Source organism: Aquarana catesbeiana, linkage group LG07 (assembly GCF_042186555.1).
Source record: "Aquarana catesbeiana isolate 2022-GZ linkage group LG07, ASM4218655v1, whole genome shotgun sequence".
NCBI classification, from domain to species: Eukaryota; Metazoa; Chordata; class Amphibia; order Anura; family Ranidae; genus Aquarana; species Aquarana catesbeiana.
In genome coordinates this window covers 21,435,218-21,447,503 of record NC_133330.1, presented here as the reverse complement: position 1 = coordinate 21,447,503, position 12,286 = coordinate 21,435,218, and the positions used below count along the sequence as shown (strand labels likewise).

The 12,286-nt window shown below is 47.0% G+C and overlaps 1 protein-coding gene across 1 annotated transcript; it reads left to right on the top strand.

The window, feature by feature from the left end:
• Positions 1–1,217: 1,217 nt before the first annotated feature.
• On the top strand, positions 1,218–12,229 carry RPL32 (ribosomal protein L32). Its single transcript, XM_073591746.1, has 4 exons — positions 1,218–1,336; positions 9,748–9,848; positions 9,971–10,152; positions 12,059–12,229. Exons 2-4 carry the CDS (start codon positions 9,753–9,755, stop codon positions 12,186–12,188), a joined length of 408 nt encoding a protein of 135 aa, XP_073447847.1. The 5' UTR covers positions 1,218–1,336; positions 9,748–9,752; the 3' UTR covers positions 12,189–12,229.
• The last annotated feature ends 57 nt before the right edge of the window (positions 12,230–12,286 follow it).

The following is a 12,286-nucleotide window of genomic DNA, read 5'->3' as shown; positions in this document are numbered from 1 at the left end:
ATTTAGTTTTATTTATTGGAATTAGAGGTGTAAAAATCATCTGAAAAGCGAACCCGGACTCTTTATATTGTGATGAGATTTTGTAATAAAGATGATATGGGAGGAATATGATAATGACTCCGGATTGGTGTATGTGTACGGCCAGGATGATGATAAACTGTAATTGTGGAGTAATTCCACGACATCGATCGATGACAAACCCCTCCCCCCCATCATTCCCCCCACAATGGAGAGCTGTGAATGGACCCTACATTTTATTATATTTTTTATGAATGGATGAGAAGTATAAATGGGTCTGTTATATCTGCCTGGAGTTCTGTTTTAACACTAAACTCCAGGCAGACATCTAAATACACAGATTATTTACCTGCGACAACCCCCTCAGAAATGACATACATGACACACGGGTCAGTCACCGATTACATACATGACACACGGGACAGTCACAGATTACATACATGACACACGGGACAGGCACAGATTACATACATGACACACGGGACAGTCACAAATTACATACATGACACACGGGACAGTCACAGATTACATACATGACACACGGGACAGTCACAGATTACATATATGACACACGGGACGGTCAGAGATTAAACCCACGGCACACAGGACTCTCAGAAATCATATTACCGCCACACGGGACGGTCAGAGATTGCATACATGACACGCGGGACGGTCAAAGATTAAATACATGACACACGGCAGTCAGAGATTACATACATGACACACGGGAAGGTAAGAGATTACATACATGACACACGGGACGGTCAGAGATTACATACATGACACACGGGACGGTCAGAGATTACATACATGACACACGGGAAGGTAAGAGATTACATACATGACACACGGGACGGTCAGAGATTACATACATGACACACGGGAAGGTCAGAGATTACATACATGACACACGGGACACTCACAGATTACATACATGAAATACGGGACGGTCAGAAATTACATACATGACACACAGGACAGTCAGAGATTACATACATGACACATGGGACGGTTAAAGATTACATACATGATACCAGTGACCATTTTCTTCTTCTACTAGTAACAGTCCAGCCCCCCCTAAAGTTTGGAGGACAGAAAACTGTTCCTTTGTTAATAAAGTTTGGGGTCTCCTGTTTTATCTAGACCCAGGAAACAGAACAGGTAAGCACTCTGACCCTGCAGTACCTCCAGGCGCCGCTAAGGCCATAGCGCTAAAGCCCTCCCCGGAAGTCGCCGGGGCTCTTCATTACCCGCGCTATCCGCTCTCGCTCTCTCTCTTCCTCGGGCTGTCTGCGAAGAAGGCGGACGCTCCGGATCGGTGAGTGAATCTTCTTCCATCCGCCGCTTCTCTCCCGGTAATCGGGCTGTTAGTGACCCCGGCCTGTCGGAGGGGGTTATAAGGGCGGCTGTGAGGCGGTATTGGTGGGAGAGCCGGGCCGGGGGATGAGATATAGGAACGTGTTATGACGGAGGCCGGGAGAAGTATGGCGGCCTGTGGGGGACTCGGGGCCCCGCTCTCCTCTCTGTGTGTGAGGGGACTACAAGGCCCAGCATTGTACTATAGGGGGGCATTGGTGGACTACAAGGCCCAGCATTGTACTATAGAGGGCATTGGTGAACTACAAGGCCCAGCATTGTACTATAGGGTGGCATTGGTGAACTACAAGGCCCAGCATTGTACTATAGGGAGGCATTGGTGGACTACAAGGCCCAGCATTGTACTATAGGGTGGCATTGGTGGACTACAAGGCCCAGCATTGTACTATAGGGAGCATTGGTGAACTACAAGGCCCAGCATTGTACTATAGGGTGGCATTGGTGAACTACAAGGCCCAGCATTGTACTATAGGGGGCATTGGTGGACTACAAGGCCCAGCATTGTACTATAGGGAGGCATTGGTGGACTACAAGGCCCAGCATTGTACTATAGGGAGGCATTGGTGGACTACAAGGCCCAGCATTGTACTAAGGGAGGCATTGGTGGACTACAAGGCCCAGCATTGTACTATAGGGGGGCATTGGTGGACTACAAGGCCCAGCATTGTACTATAGGGGGGCATTGGTGGACTACAAGGCCCAGCATTGTACTATAGGGGGGCATTGGTGGACTACAAGGCCCAGCATTGTATTATAGGGGGGCATTGGTGGACTACAAGGCCCAGCATTGTACTATAGGGAGGCATTGGTGGACTACAAGGCCCAGCATTGGTCTTCGGCAGGGTTAGGCAACCTGTTGAACTACATTTCCCATGAGGCATTACAAGGCTGGCAGTTAAAATTGCTCCCAGAGGCATGATGGGACTTGTAGTTCTGCAACAGCTGGAAGGCCCTAGTTTGCCTACTCCTGGCCTGCACAATGAGGGTGCAGTACTACAAGGCCCAGCATTGGCCTACTGGGGGGGGGGTTGGCGGTGGACCGCAAGTCCCAGCTAGGGGGCAGGGGTGCACTATAGGGCCCAGCATGCCGCTGGTAATGTTTTTTCCCCTCCATATTGAAGCTGTGACTGAAGACTTCCCTTCCGGGGCTTTTAGGATCATTGCAGAGTAATGAGGATTGATAACCCGGCAAGGTGTTGACAGCTTTCCCTGCTGTAGAACTACAACTCCCAGCATGGATGGGCTGCTCATGTTGGCTCTCTGACCATACCAAGACTTCTCTCCCGCATGTTCTACTTTTTTTTTTTTTTTTTTTTTTTACTGGAACTGACCACACGGGTGTGAACTATGCCATTGAAAACCATATAACCCACTTTCTATGCGTTGTTTTTTGATGCAGAAAAAAAACGCACTTGACTGCATGTGGTGTGAACTGGCCCTTAATCTCCCCCCCTAGTATCCCATCTATTTGTGGTAATGCATGCGTTGCTGTAAGTCACATGGAGTGCGTTGCCATTTATTCTGAATCCCCCCCCCCCCCTGCACAAGGGAAAGATGTTCTGTTGTCATGGTGATAACGCCATGGTAACGGTTGGTGTGCGGCGGTGCCGTCCATTCCTAAAGTCCCACTTTTTTAACTTGTACCTGCAGGTGAGCCTATAACAGTGATGGTGAACCTTGACACCCCAGATGTTTTGGAACTACATTTCCCATAATGCTCATGCACTCTGCAGTGTAGTGGAGCATCATGGGAAATGTAGTTCCAAAACATCTGGGGTGCCAAGGTTCACCATTAATGGCCTATAATAAGACTTACTTTGTAGGTACCGTGAATATCTTCTAAACTTGCACGGTTAAGAGATATTCACCCGGGATGGAGATGGTGACGTCACCAGAGCATGCGCTCTGAAGGGGCGGCATACGCGTGCCAGGGATTCTCACACAGGAGTGACGTCATTTGCGGCGCCCAGCCATTCGTACAGCTGGAGTCCGCAAACCTGGAAGCAAGACCGGGTGAAGATGGAAGCGCCGGGGAGCCATGACAGCGCTGCACTGGAGGGTCTCTGTGTTCAGGCAAGTCTCATAATGTGCTAGTATGTAGGGCATACTAGCACATTATGGCATAACGCTGCGGGAGGGGGGGTGCCAATTTTGTGGGGGGGGGGGGGGGGGGGCAGTTTACTGCTTTAAAAGCTTAACACCAGGAAAGTCAAAGTCCACCAATTCTTAGATGTGATGACCTCATTAGTTTTCTATTTTAAGCTCGCTTTATTCTATTTGTACCTGGTGATCCACCAGTAAGTCTCATTTTCAACAGAACATGCTGTCCTGCAGATGTAACAGGTTGGAACAAACCATTTGCCACAGACCACAGGGGGGGGGGGGGTTGCTTACAATGACCAAAGGTGCGCCCCCTGTGCTCCTTCATGCAGAGCAGGGGAGCTCTAATACAGGAGGTGTGCTGCTGGGCAGATCACCAGGTGAAAATGGGGAGGGGGGAGCTTAAAAGAAAACTAATGCAGCCACCACATCTAATGATTGGTAAGCTGAAATGAGACGTGTGGGATTCATGATCCTTTTACCACTTAAAGACCACCACATAGCAGTTTTACTGCGACAGGGCGGCTCTCCTGTGCAGATTTACGTGTGTGTGTGTGTGGTTCTGCACTTCTGCCTGCAGGGGGTGTGTGTAGGCCGCTTCTGCTGTGATTATTCACAGGATGTCTGCCGGCACCTGCCGATCATCAGCAATATACACAGAGCGGAGCTGGGGGATTTTGTGTATAAAATCCATCTCTTTCCCCTAGTAAAAGCACGTCCCCCACAGTACACAACTGTCTAGCACACAATTAACCCTTTGATCTCCTCTGATTAACCACTTCCCAGCCAGTGTCATTAGTACAGTGACAGTGCATTTTTTTTTAAACTTTTTTTTTTTTTTTTTAGCCCTGATCACTGTATTGGTCTCACTGGTTCCCGCAAAGTTGTCAGTGTCTGACTGTCCACCGCAATATCGTAGTCCCGCTATAAGTTGCTGATCACCACCAATACTTTTTATAAAAAATAATTCCAGTATATATCCCATATTTTGTAGACACTAGAACGTTCGGGTAAACCAATCAATATACGCTTTAGAACACACATTGGCCTAAATTGAAGAAATTTTATTTTTATTAGATATGTTTTATAGCAGAAAGTGTGTGTGTGTGTGTGTGTGTAGATATATATCTCTCTCCCTCTCCAGTCACACTTTTTTGTTTTATAGCACAAAAAAATAAAAACCGCAGAGGTGATCAAATGCCACCAAAAGAAATCTCTATTTGTGGTGAAAAAGGCATAAAATGTATGTACAGTGTTGCACGCCTGCGCAGTTCAGTTAAAGTAACGCAGTGCCGTATCGCAAAAAAATGGCCTGATCTTGAAGGGGGGTAAATCTTCCGGAGGGCAAGTGGTTAATGCATGTCATTAAAGTGATTATAAAGGCAGAAGGTTTTTTTTTTTTTTTTTTTTCTTCTTAATGCAGTCTATGCATTAAAATAAAACCTCTGTGCAGCAGCCCCTCTAATGCTTACCTGAGCCCTATTTCGATCCAGCGATTTTTGCACGAGAGCCATGAAGTCCGGGGACTCTCCGACGCTGCCAATCAGTGAGCCAATGAGAAGGGAGGGCGTGGCCGAGGTCTGACTAGAACGAGGCTCTGTGACACAAAGCAGCTGCTCGGGGTGCCCCCATAGCAAGCTTGTTGTGTGAGCAGGAGGGAGGAGCCAGGAACGTCTGCAGGAGACCTGAGAGGAAGAGGATCGGGGCTGCTCTGTGCAAAACCATTACACAGAGCAGGTAAGTATAACATGTTTTTAAACAGTAGAAAAAAAAAAAAACTATTACTTTAAGACTTGGCGAAAGCTGGACTGTCAGATGGTACCAAACTAGAAGTGGCACATGGTTAGTGCCTGGCTTCCTTCTGCCAGCAGTGGCCCAGCTTATAAGGCTGCTTTCACCCCTAAGCCGAGTGATTTTATTTTTTTTTATTTATTTTTTTTTTTTTTTAAACATGTTGGACTTTTTACAAAAAACAGTCTGTTTGCCTTCTCCCTGTAATAGTTTTGGACAGAACACCCCCGATCCTCTTCTGGGGTCCCCTGGTGGTGCTTCTGACTCCACCAACCCTCCTCCAAGTGCCCACTATAGCAAACTGCTTGCTATGGGGGACACTTGTGCCGGGTCGCTCCTTAGCTAACATGTGTTACTTGCCTGCTCTGTGTAATGGTATAGCACAGAGCAGCCTGGATCCTCCACTTTTCTCGGGTCCCTCTTCAGCGCTCCTGGCGCCTCCCCCTCCTGTTGAGTGTCCCACACAGCAAGGAGCTTGTTATGGGGGCACCTGAGCCTTGCAACAGCTCCCTGTGTCCATTCAGACATGGTGCTGTGGCCCAGCCCCACCTTTCTCTCCTCATTGGCTCACTGACTTTGACAGCAGCGGGAGTCGAGTACTGCGCTTGCTGCCTCAGCCAATGAGTCCCACGCAACCAAGTCACTCGTGCAACATCGCTGGATCTAGAGGGGGCTCAGGTAAGTATAAGGGAGGCTGCTGCACACAGAAGGTTTTTTATCTTGATGCATAGAGTGCGATAAGAATATTAAAAAAACAAAACCTGCCTTTTAGAACCACTTTAGGGGGAAAAAAAATTAGAAAGTTTAGAAACACTTTTCAAGCTGCCTGCTTTACCCAATAGAAATCACTAGGGGGAGGAGCTACGCTCTTACACGATTACAATGTGCAAAAAATGCCAGGTTTTCAGGCATTTCTATTCAAGTCTATGGGGCCCTAAAAAGCCCAATTCTGACTCAATAGTATCCCATGTATCCTGTGGAGTGTCTTTCATCAAGCTACAGGTGCCTTACCGTTCCTATGTGAATAGCCACCACTGAGATACATGGTGATGGTTTTTGGAGCTTCAGGTGTGAAGGGGGCCCCCGGAGTCTCTTCTTAGACCACCTCAGTTCTTGACAGTTGCCACATAGAGATCCTTGCAGCCGGTAGTTTTCCCGTCCTCCAGAATCTGACCTGTGGGGCGCTTTGTGCTCTATCAGCTTGTATTATTGGAGGAAGAGTATTGCAGGGTTTTTACCCATTCCGTGGCTGGCTTATGTTACTAGCTGACGGAAGATACTCTGCTACAATGTGGTCTGCTGACACTTTAGTGTAAAGGAATTGCTGGTAATGGGTCAATCTGGGTTTTGTGGGTTAAACAAAAAGTACCCGGACTTAACTCTTAAATCCTTCCTTTTTTTTTTTTTTTTTTCTTTTTATGGTTAGCTCGGGCCAAGTTGGCTCAGACTATTTACTGCACTGACAGTTTTTTGCTGTACATACAGCCTCAGCTACATACAGTATACAGCGCTGTGTTCTGGCATTGGGATGGTAGTTAACCGTCTCACTCCTGGAACAAAATAGGCGGAGCCCTTCTCAGCCATTCACAGGAAGCTTTGGGTTTGTGACCTCATCTACCCACCTCTCCACTTTGGCAAATCAGAGAAAGCCTTGTATTCATTCATAGACTACAAAGCTTCCAGTGAATGGCTGAGCAGGGCTCAACCTAACTATTTTGTTTCAGGAGTGCGGTGGGAAGGTCCTATCCCACTGCCGGAACACAGCGATGTACAGGGGTAGGCAACCCGGGGCCCCTCCAGCTGTCGTGGAACTAAATTCCCCATGAGGCATTGCAAGGCTGGCAGTTACAATTACTCCCAGAGGCATGATGGGACTTGTAGTTCTGCAACAGCTAGGGGGGGCCCAGGTTGCCTACCCCCGGTCTAGTAAATAGTTTGAGCCAGCTTGCCCCAAACTATTTAAAGGGATGTTAAATGTGGTCAGGCTTTAACCACTTGCTCTCTGGAAGATTTTACCCCCTTCATGACCAGGGCATTGTTTGCTATTCAGCACCGTGCTACTTTGACGATTGCTCAGTCATGCAACACTGCACATTTTTATATCATTTTTTTTTTTTTTCACACAAATGGAGCTTTCTTTTGGTAGTAGTTGATAACCACTTTTTTTTTTCAACCAGAGACTGGAAATTTTTTAAAAGTATTGTTATAAAACATCCAATATTAAATGTCTTCATAAATTTGGGCCAAAATGTATTGTGCTATGTTGCAAGTGCTGGCAGTGATTGGGGCTGATCCTGCTAACTCTTAGTTTTTGGGGACACTGGTCTAGTTCTAACCCTGACCAGGATACGGACCCAGGCACACTATATTAGTAATGGCCGTGATCAGCGACTTGGTGTGAAACTGATCGTGTGGCAATCGGGGACTGGCACTGACTAGCTGGGAGGGACGTTAACTGACACTATTGATGACGATATTGGCATTAATCGTGATAATACTGTACACCAGGGGGTCTCCAAACTTTCTGAGCAAGGGGCCGGTTTACTATCCTTCAGGCTTTAGGGGGGGGCCAGACTGGCCATTGGGAGTAGAAAATGCCCCAGCATCAGTGGCCCATCATTGGTTTCAATGGGAGGGATAGTGCCCCATTGATGGTGTCAGTAGGGGGAATGAACACAGGTGTGTAAGCGCTTCTGCTTTCTCACATCTTACCCTGTTTCCCCGAAAATAAGACCTAGCGTGATTGTCGGTGATGGCTGCAATATAAGCCCTACCCCCCAAATAAGCCCTACCCTGTTTCCCCGAAAATAAGACCTAGCGTGATTGTCGGTGATGGCTGCAATATAAGCCCTACCCCCCAAATAAGCCCTAGTTAAAGTCCTTGTAGGTCTTCTTTTCAGGGTAGGGCTTATTTTCGGGGAAACAGGGTAGGGCTTATTTGGGGGGTAGGGCTTATATTGCAGCCATCACAGACAATCACGCTAGGTCTTATTTTCGGGGAAACAGGGTAGTAGGGGGTGGAATAGAGCCCCAAAGGCCACATAAGGGCAAGCAAAGGGCCACAGTTTGGAGACCACTACTGTACACTAGTTACTGTACTGACAGCACTGGCTGGGTGACCGGGGTGATCAGAAGGGCAATCTAAGGGTTTAACACTGTGCTTAAAGCGGAGCGCCGCCGAAAATTAAAAAAAAAAAAAGTCAGCAGCTACAAATACTGCAGCTGCTGACTATTAAAACATGGACACTTACCTGTCCAGGGCGCCTGCGATGTCGGCACCCGAGGCCGAACAGTCTCTCCGTCCTCGGGTGCTGCCGCCTCCATCTTCGGTAAGGGAATCGAAGCCGTTCGGCTTCACTTCCCGGTTCCCTACTACGCGAGTCGCGCAGCGCAATACGGATGGTCCCTGCTGTCTCTGGGACCCGTGTGTTTCCCAGCAGGCAGCGGGGAGGGAGCAGGAAGTGGCGTAAATAACCGCAGATTCTGCGGCTATCTATGCCAGAAGTGGGTACAGATACCTGTAATATACAGGTATCTGTACCCCCCTCCCCCCCCTGAAAGGTGCCAACTGTGTCACCGGAGGGGGGGAGGAATCTGATTAGTGGAAGTTCCACTTTTGGGTGGAACTCCACTTTAACAAGTGTGTGCTGATTTTACTTACAGATCTGGCTTTCCTCCCTGATTTTTTTTTTTTTTTTTTTTTTTTTTTTTTTTTTTTTCAGTGATGGAACAGGAAGTGAAATCGGGAAGAGGGAAAAAATGGCCAGATCTGTGTGTATCACACACAGATCTGTGCTGTGATTGGCCACAGCAAGCTGCAGGTTCTCAGCCAGAATCATTGGCTGTATCCTGCTGACAAACTTGTGCTGTGTCCAATCACAGCACAGAACATTGCACCCTGAGGAACCAGTAAAATTGGCACAATGTAGGGGTACACCGTGGTGTCCCGGGGCAGCCACTGGCTAGCAGTAAAATTGCTGCTGGTTGGCAAGTGGTTAGACTTTGATTACCTTGAGCAATCCCATTACTGCCCTAAATAGGCAGACGATGGCAGGGCAGCCCACTGCCTCTTGTTTCGACCACTGCAAAAAAAAAAAAAACGTTTTGGCTGTCAGAGCCTACATGGCTGCTTTTGGTTGCCAAGCCTGAGCACTGCATCCCAGGAGGTCATTGCATGCTCCTCTACATCCACAAGCATTATGTATTTTGCAGGGGCAGCAATGAAGAGGGATCACTGTGAAGGTGAATGGTCCTCTAACCATCAAAGGTGGACAGCTGTCAAGGTATTCCATCTGGTTTGTTCACTATTTCATCTTGCAGTGAATCCCCCTTTCTCGGTGGATGGGGTGAGACTTTGTAAATACTGGAGCAACCCTTAAAATCTGTAGGGAGAATTGGTTACCTTTTGAAAAATGCTTAATTTCTATTTGAGCAACTCATTTTTTTTATTTTTAAATTTAGGCACCATGGCGGCTCTTAGACCTCTGATAAAGCCCAGGATTGTCAAGAAGCGGACGAAGAAGTTCATCCGCCACCAGTCAGACCGTTATGTTAAGATTAAGGTTGGTACTTGGTCATTTTACGTATTCTCTGCAGGCTGCGGAGCTCCTCCGTAGAGGATTCCATATTGGGCACCCAAGAAACATTACACCCCTGTGACTGACGCTCTGCTTCCCTCCTACAGCCCAACTGGCGCAAGCCCAGAGGTATTGACAACAGAGCCCGCAGAAGGTTCAAGGGTCAGATCCTGATGCCCAACATTGGTTACGGTAGCAACAAGAAAACCAAACACATGCTGCCCACCGGCTTCAAGAAGTTCCTTGTACACAACCTAAAGGAACTGGAAGTTCTAATGATGAGCAACAAGTGAGTAAACGCCAAGGTCTTCAGATTGCTTAAGCAGATATTTCAGTCATACAATTCGATTTTCACTATTGCATAGCTGTGTTATGATCTGGAGCGAAGAGCAGGGTCCAGTCGTCCTGTATTCTGCCAGTTGCAGCTCTTGGCAAAGCTGACCAGTTGAGACAATCAAAGTTTCTGGTTTGCTGGTTTTGTGGCATTGGGCAGTCTTGGGTTGCTGTGTCTGAAGCCTTGCAAAGTTTTAGGAGCTGAATGTTCTCACTCTGCATTCTAAGGCAGGTTGCATAAAAGATTGCTAAGCCAGAATGCACTACTTTACAGTAGAATGCAAAAGAGAGGCACTAGTTTAGGTTTGCAGTTTTTTAGACTATAGAATATTTCCAGGTTGAGTTTCATCCCCCAATGCACAATTTAACTTTATTCCACCCATATATTGAGATTTCCTGGTTCAGTATTCAGAGCAGCAGTGCAACCATCTAGTAGTGTAGCTGTTTTTGTAGGTAGGTGGACATCTTCAGAAAACCACCGCCTTGCTTTTGAGTGCACAGATCTAATTCCGTGTCGTGTTTGCTCAATGTTCAGCAATCTTGATATGATCCAGTCATAGGGTCAACCTCTGCTGAATTTCTTAAAGTGGTTCTAAAGGCTGAAGAATTTTTACCCTCATACATTCTTTGCCTGAAGGTAAAAAAAAACTGTAGCTAGGCATTCCAAGAGGAAGCAGCTATCTGTCAAAACCAAAACGGTGCCATTTCTTAGAGGAGCAGGCTTTAAAATGATTCTAAAGGTTGAGGGTTTTTCTTTGTCATTTACAAAAAAAGTCTATACTTCCTGCTCTAGATAATGGTTTTGCACAGAGCAGCCTCAATGCTCCTCTTCTCAGGTCCCCCACCGGCACTCCTGGCTCATCACCCCCCCCCCCCCCCCCCCCCCATAGCAAGCCACTTGCTATAGGGGCACTGGTGCGTGCACGCTCCTATGCATCCATTAGACACATAGCGCCGTGGCTCTACTCCACCCCTGCTCTCCCCTCGTTGGCTTCACTGGCTGATTGACAGCAGTGGGAGCCAATGGCTCTTGCTGCTGCCTCCGCCAATGAGGAGAGTGCTGTGCACATCGCTGGATCGAGGGGGCACTGTGAAAGTTCTACTTTTGTGCATAGAATGCATGAAGGTAAAAAACCTAAAGCCTTTACAACCACTTTAAAGCGGAACTTCCCCTTTTGGGTGAAACTCCACTTTACATGTCCACGGCTGAACAACTGTTGCTCAGGCACAGATTATGATCTGCTTAAGAACTTGAGGAAAGATCACCAGCATCCCAGTCAAGAACATCAACTTTATTAAGACATTGAGGTGTGCAGCACAGTCAATGCGTTTTTTTAAATTGGGGCTTGCATGAGTAAGCCTGGTATGGCAGAAACACGTTGACGGTTTGTGCTGCGCACACACTTTTCTTAAAGTTGATGTTCTGCTACACTTGACTGGGATGCTGGCAATCGTCTTTCCTTGAAAAGTTGCTGGATGCCCGGAAATGAGGTGGGCTCTATCTGACTTGTGCACATTATTTCTAATGCACATTATGAGAAGCTCACAGTGTGCAGTGAAATCAAGAGGAAGCCATTTCAGTCCAGGAGAGGAGCCGCTACAACTGAAGAAGGCTGGAGTTTGAATTTAAAGTATTCTTACACTGTTAATTCTCTATGCACCAGCGCACTTCCTAATATTGAACAGGGCTTTTTTCCCTTGCATTTTATTGTATAATCTTCTGGCTGCACAGTTCTCCTAGTTCCTTGGAAATTTTCCTCATTGGCTTCTGCTATAGTTTGAACTCTACACTTGTAATATGTCTGTCAGTTATTATATATATATATATTTTTTTTTTAATTAAACTTATTCGCCCTCTCCAGGTCATTCTGCGCTGAAATTGCTCATAACGTCTCCTCTAAGAACCGCAAGACTATTGTGGAAAGAGCAGCACAGCTTGCCATCAAAGTGACAAATCCCAACGCCAGACTGCGCAGTGAGGAGAATGAATAAACCTGTTTAACTTTGTTCAATAAAGTGAAAAATAAACTTCAGACTCTCTGGTGTTTTGTGTGGTGGGTTTGAAATGATCTGGAAAGCTGTGGATGGAT